The following is a 6,000-nucleotide window of genomic DNA, read 5'->3' as shown; positions in this document are numbered from 1 at the left end:
TTCTCTCTTAATGCAAGCTTCAAAATCAGGAATCTGGTATCTGCTCCCATAGCCCGGGCAGCGTAGAACACATGTTCAGCTTTCCATTCCACATTTGCTGTCTCCTTTTGTTGTCTCCACTCCCCTTTTTCTTGTAGCATTTCTGGATAGCAAACATCCTCCTTTGTACCCCTCCCCTCGCTATTGTTCCTCACCTAGTTTTGTGGGATCAGCACAGCGCTCAGTCACTGAGTCCCTATTAACTGGATGAGCTTGATCCAAAGCCCATTGAAATCTATGGAAAAGTTCCCATTGACTTCACTGCGGGCCTTGGATCAGGCCCGGTGACTATCTTATAATTAAAAGAAAATGACATTTCCCCTCCCTTGTTTAAAGACAAGATCAGTTGCTTGTGATCCCTGGAGTCTGGTATCTCTTCTTCCCCTCCAAACTGCCCTTGCTCATTACAGAAGGTTTTCTGGTTTCTAGCATGTCCTTTGCTGTCAATGGTTGTCCCTTTCTTTATGGAACGGTTGCTATGTATAGGGTTTTTCATCTTTGGATATTGCCTGGGAAGTGAAGCTCAGCCTAGTTGCTGGTGCATGTGTCCCAGTGTTGGTCTTAGCAAGCCTGGCAGGCACTTAGCTGACCAGGAGGTGAAAGATGCAGGTTAGCATTCTCTTCGCACTCTCATTGCTACTCTCATCCTTTCCTTCCAGTTCCAAACTCCTCCTTTCGATAGGTAGGGTCAGAGACAGGGTTTAAAATGGAGTCTTAATATAGTGCTAGGTCATGAGCCGACAATGGATTTTCAACAAAATCTAGATTGGCAGTTCTCTGGGGGCAAGGACTGTCTCTGTGTTTGTTGGTACAGTGCCTAATACAAAGGGATGCTAATATCTCTCTGTGGTCCTCACATGCTATGGCAATAGAAATAATGACATTCTTTAGAACAACACCATTTTCTAACCTGAAGGGAGAGCTTTCTGGCTTTTTAAAAAACGTTTTCATTCTTTATATTTCTTTCCATCTCTCCGCCCCCTGCCCCACCCCCTTTTTTTTGCTCTATATCTCTTGTTCTTTTTCCTCCTTTGGCTATCCTTTCCTCTCTCCCTTTTCTGTCTGTATCCTCCTTCCCCAGGTTCCCATCTCACTTGCCCTCTCTTCCCTGCTTGCTCTATCTCTGAACCCAGGTCAGATTCACCTCTGTTTATTTATTTTGGCTGCATCTGTGACCCAGCACAACCTGGCCCACTTTAAGTTCATAAGGTGCTAAGAATTAGGAGTCTTTCCACATCTCTGTCTCTTTCCCATCTCTCTACCTTTCCTTCACAGTAAGGAAAAAAGCAAGCAGCCTTACCTTGATGTTGGACCCCTCCATCCCTGCATGCTGCTAACCGTGGTGTTGCCCCTCTCTCCCCAGATCCCACCTGCATTGGTTGGATCTCTTTTGTACATTGTTGGGCTCCCACGCTCAGATTTGCTAGCTTAATACATGGTTTGGGGTATGTTCTTCCCGCTGCTGTATCCATTTGTGGTGGTTTGTACCCCTTTTTCCTAAATCCTCTTTCTTCTTCCTGCAGGACCCCAGGACCAACACACAAGCCCAAATTCTCTCCTCCTGACCATTCATGCAATACAAAGTGGTATGACTGGGCCCTAAGTGTCCACCCTAAAATTTACTTGATATACAGGAGCTACAAAGTGGCATAATCGTCTCCTCTGCTAACTGCCTCCAAATGCCCTGATGCGGGGACAGGATCGAGTGTGCCTGTACTACACCAATTCACAACTGGCATTACGTCCCATCTAAATTAATACAAGAGACCAGAGCTAGCTGACATAAGTTAAAGCAGCCCCTGAGCTGCTCCAACTTACATCAAGTTCTGGGTTCAGCATAATTGCACTATGGGAATCAAGTGCTTCTTGCTGGCCCACCTCTTCTGCACTGAGTGTATCTGATGGAATTTGGGCCACAGAAACCTGTTACTAGGTGTGCATCTGCTGGATCCATAGGTGCTGGGACTAGGGGTGCTGCTGCACCCCCTGGCTTGAAGTGGTTTCCATCATATACAGGGTCTACCAGAGGTGGATGAATGGGGCCATAACAGCAGCTTCCATTCAGCACTAAAGAGCCTGCTACTAGGCAGTCTCAATGAGGGGCACTGGCTGGTAAGATAATTTGTGGGTCTTTAAATGATTCTGTTTTGTCAGCAGGTTTCCAGCACAGTCAGTGTGGGCACAATAGGAGGTGTGGCAAGCTGTGGTTTCCTACTCACCTTTCCATTGTGTTGTTTTTTTTGTAACGTTATTGTTGTATTGTCCTATTTCCGCTGCTTGTTTTCCATATTTGCCCTTGCTCTATTTCTATCATTTATGTGGCCTACGCTTTGAAGGCTCAGACAGGCTGTATAAGCCCTATACAGACAGACGGACAGACAACTATTCACTGCTGCTATCCGTTCCTGTTACTTTGCTGAATGATAGAAGAGGGCTTCTTTGCTGGTCCTTTCACATACAATAATACTACCTAGCATTTCTATAGTGCTTTCAATCTTCAAATCAGTTTAATACTAATGCTCGATACTGCTAGGGTAAGTTGGTCTCCCTGTGTCTATAACATGCTCCTTTTCCTGGCTCTTTGGAGAGGCCAAAGAACATCTGCCCTCTTCAGCTAGGCCTGCCACTGCCCCAAAACACAATTTCCAAACTAGACTTGGTTTGTCATAAATCAAAGAATATTTTATTGGCAATCACTCAGAGAGAGAATCCTTAAACAGGAGAGGTGAAAATAAACTTGCCTATAAAGTTGCTATGGAAAGCATCTCCTGAATGGCACAAACTGCAGAGACAGAATGGAGTCTGGTTTACTTTCCTGGAGAGTGCAAGGCTGGTCCTTTGGTGGGTATCTTAGTGGGACCAAGCCCCACCTACCAGTGAGTGTGTGTGAGTGAGAGTGAGTGAGTGAACATGCAGGGTAAGGCGCCATCAGTTTTAAGGCACTGCATGAGTTACTATTCTGCCATTTCACCAGCTGGTTATTTTCCTCAGTGATTTCTGCATGTAACCAAAAGACAAAGCACCCTCTGCCGAATGTTTTTTTCCTCTTTCCAGCGTGTGTCTATGAATACTGGGCTAGCTGCTCAGGATGTATTTTCCAGTTCACATCAGCACTCCCAGTTTCTCTTATCAGAGTGTAGTTCCTTCTCCTTGGTGCCTGCAGCTAGCAATGTCAAGGTGCAGTTCCCCTTTTTAGGTGCATATTCTCCACCTCACAGGGCATGCAGGGGTTATCCCCACTTCACAGGAGATCTGTCAGACTGCAGGTACCACCCTCTATGTGCATGCAGGAGTTAGGCAGCAGTAGTTTTCTCCCTCTTAACTCCCCCTTCCTCTCCCCACACCATTGGCTCACGGAGAGGGGAAGGGAGAGACTGCAGTTTTCCTCCTCCCCATCTGCGTATGGTGGGGTCAGGCTGCACTAGTCAGCGTATGGTGGGGTCAGGCTCCCCTTCTCTTGGTGCACGCAAGGGTTAATCTCCTGTAGCCTTATTTATCCGCGCGGGGCTCTCAGCCCGCCCTATTGCACGTTCCCCGCGCAGGGATCTCAGGCTGCAGCCCTCCCCTTTTCGATGCATGCAGGAAGTTTATCCGGCTGCACTTCTACCCGCCCCTGTGCCTAGGAGCAACAAGGGGTCAGACCCGGCCCAGGCCAGCCTGCGGGGAGCTCTCGGGCTGATTTCCTTCTCACTACCGCTCCCTCCCTTATGTCCTTCCGCCCCCCAGTAGCCGCCCCATCCACGCTCATAGGACTCTTGCTGAGCTGGGGGTGCTATGGCTGTGAGTCAGGGGCGCACGCGAGGGGCTCCCGCGCCCCGGTTACTCCGCTGCGTCTTCTCCTGCTCCGTGCTGGGGGGGGGTCAGGCTGTAGCCCCTTCCCCCGCGCAGACAGGCAAGGTGGGGGGGGCTCTCCAGCTGCAGCCTACAAGGGGCTCGGCGGCTCGCGTGCGCCCCCGGGGCCCAGCACCGCCCCGCTTGCCCCGAGCGCCAGGGCGCGGCCCCACCCCGGGGCCGGGCGGAGGCAGGGGGCGGGCGGGGGGTGTCTCCCAGTAAGATCTCGCGGTGCTGGCGGGGCTCAGCCTCCTTCTCCTCCCTGGCGAGCGGTGACTGTGCAGGGCGGCGCGGGGAGCCAAGCAGCCGCCGGAGGAGGCTGCCCCGAGGACAGCGCGATCTGCCCGCGCCGGCCGGCCGGCAGCAGCCCGCGCCTCGCCCAGTCCCATGCCCGAGTGGCGCTGAGCCTAGCCCAGCATGGCCACCACCGCCCCGTGCACCCGCTTCACCGACGACTACCAGCTCTACGAGGAGCTCGGCAAGTACGGAGCCCGCCCGGCCCTACGCCCCGGGGACCTCCGCCTGCGTCCCTTCCCGCCCGCCCGGGAGCCCACGCCCGCCTGCCTGCCTCTTCCCTAGCCCTGCCCCGGAGCCACTGCGGCACCCTGGCTGTCTCGTTCCACCTTCCTGTGCCGGACTGGGTGCCCCTGAGCTCCCGGGTCCTCCCGCTGCCCTGGTCCTGGGACCGGCAGCTGGCGTCTGCTACACCCGGGGATCCTGCCCCCGCCGCCCCTACAGTGGGACCGGGAGGGTCTGCTGCACCCTGGGACCTCCCGCGTCCCCTTCGTTCCCGTTCTGCACGGGGAGTGGGGGCTGCTGCCCCCCGGAGTTACTCCCATCCCATCCCAACCCCAGGTGTAGCTGTAGGCCAGGGTCCCCCCCATCCCTGCACCATGTGAGGCTGTGCACCCCAGGACTTACTCCCCAGCTCTGCACTTGGACTGCTTGGGGCTGCTGCACTCTGCTCCCCCAAACCATCCTGGTGATAGCCATAACCTGGGACACTCACTCTAGTTGTCCTGCTATAGCTCTGGCTTCCTCCTGAGATACTCCCCCAGCCCTGCAGAAGGACTAGGTTCTGCGGCTGTATAGGGGATCTCTCCTCCACAGTTTTGGGATCAGGCACTGCTGCACCCAACTCCCCTGCCCCCAAACACACACCTAAACCTGCAGTGGGATCTTGTGGGGACATGGAGGTGATGCAGCAGTATACAGGATGGGATCATTGGGTGTTGATGCATCCCTGAGTACTGCTGCATCTTTCCCCCTCCTTCCCTGCACCAATCTCTGGGCACTGCTGCATCTCTTTGCCCCATCCCCACACGGATTCCTAGGCTGCCGCTGCAGCCTGTGTCTCAACACCCAGCCCTGGCCCAAGGAATGGTGCTTGCAGTGTTTCTCGTTGGTTTATGTGGAGAGGTTGGGGGTGGGAGCAGAATCTGAGGAAGGGTCAGGACTCTGGAGCGTAGGGAAGGGCCCAGCTGCCTAGGGCCAGATCCTCTCTGATAGGTTAAGTTTTCTGTGGGGCTGCTGTAGTGTTCTGGTTTGTTTCTAGTTCCAGTGTACAGACTTCTCTGGGGACTGGTGAGACCTAGTTCCCCACTCAGAGGCTTGGATACTTCCCTGTCAACTTCCCCTTATTCACCCTTCTGACCTTCCTGAGTTTTTCTTCCATCAAGCCCGTTCTCTTGTCTCTCTCTACCCACCATTTTTTCTGTTGGGACCACTTTCCAGGTTTTCCCTCTTCCCCACAACCTCTTAGGGCCTGGGCTGTCTTTCCTTACACCCTTTTTTCTTACGTCATCTCCCTTTTCTTCTAAGAATCCTTCCCCTTTCTGTTTTGCCACTCAGTGCACTTCTCCCTACAGCCTGTTGCAGCAATAATAATTCATATTTATAAAATGTTAACTTACAAACAACAATTAGCCTGCCAGCCCCCCTGGGAAGAGGTATTTATCCCTAGTTCACAGATAAAGAAATGAGTGTAGCAAAGTTAGTGTCTCGTCCAAAGTGCTGCGGTGATTCAGTGGCCCAGCTGGGACAAGAACCTAGGAGAACTAATTCCTAGTTGTCTTCTCCAGCCACTAGACCATTACGGAAGTGTTTCCAACCTTCTAGGCTACTCTTTCA

The 6,000-nt window shown here is 52.8% G+C and overlaps 1 protein-coding gene across 14 annotated transcripts in view; it reads left to right on the top strand.

Moving 5' to 3' along the window:
* Positions 1-4,142: 4,142 nt before the first annotated feature.
* Positions 4,143-6,000, top strand: part of CAMK2G (calcium/calmodulin dependent protein kinase II gamma) — a 161,669-nt gene continuing 159,811 nt past the window's right edge. For all 14 annotated transcript variants that reach the window (XM_024218716.2, XM_029912870.1, XM_024218709.2 and 11 more), the window contains exon 1: positions 4,143-4,352. In XM_024218716.2, the coding sequence (XP_024074484.1) occupies positions 4,288-4,352 (65 nt within the window). In that variant the 5' untranslated portion in view covers positions 4,143-4,287. The remainder of the gene's footprint in view (positions 4,353-6,000) is intronic.

This window comes from Terrapene carolina, unplaced genomic scaffold, assembly GCF_002925995.2.
Source record: "Terrapene carolina triunguis isolate 2854851 unplaced genomic scaffold, T_m_triunguis-2.0 Scaffold310, whole genome shotgun sequence".
NCBI classification, from domain to species: domain Eukaryota; kingdom Metazoa; phylum Chordata; order Testudines; family Emydidae; genus Terrapene; species Terrapene triunguis.
This window is presented reverse-complemented; position numbering and strand designations above follow the sequence as displayed.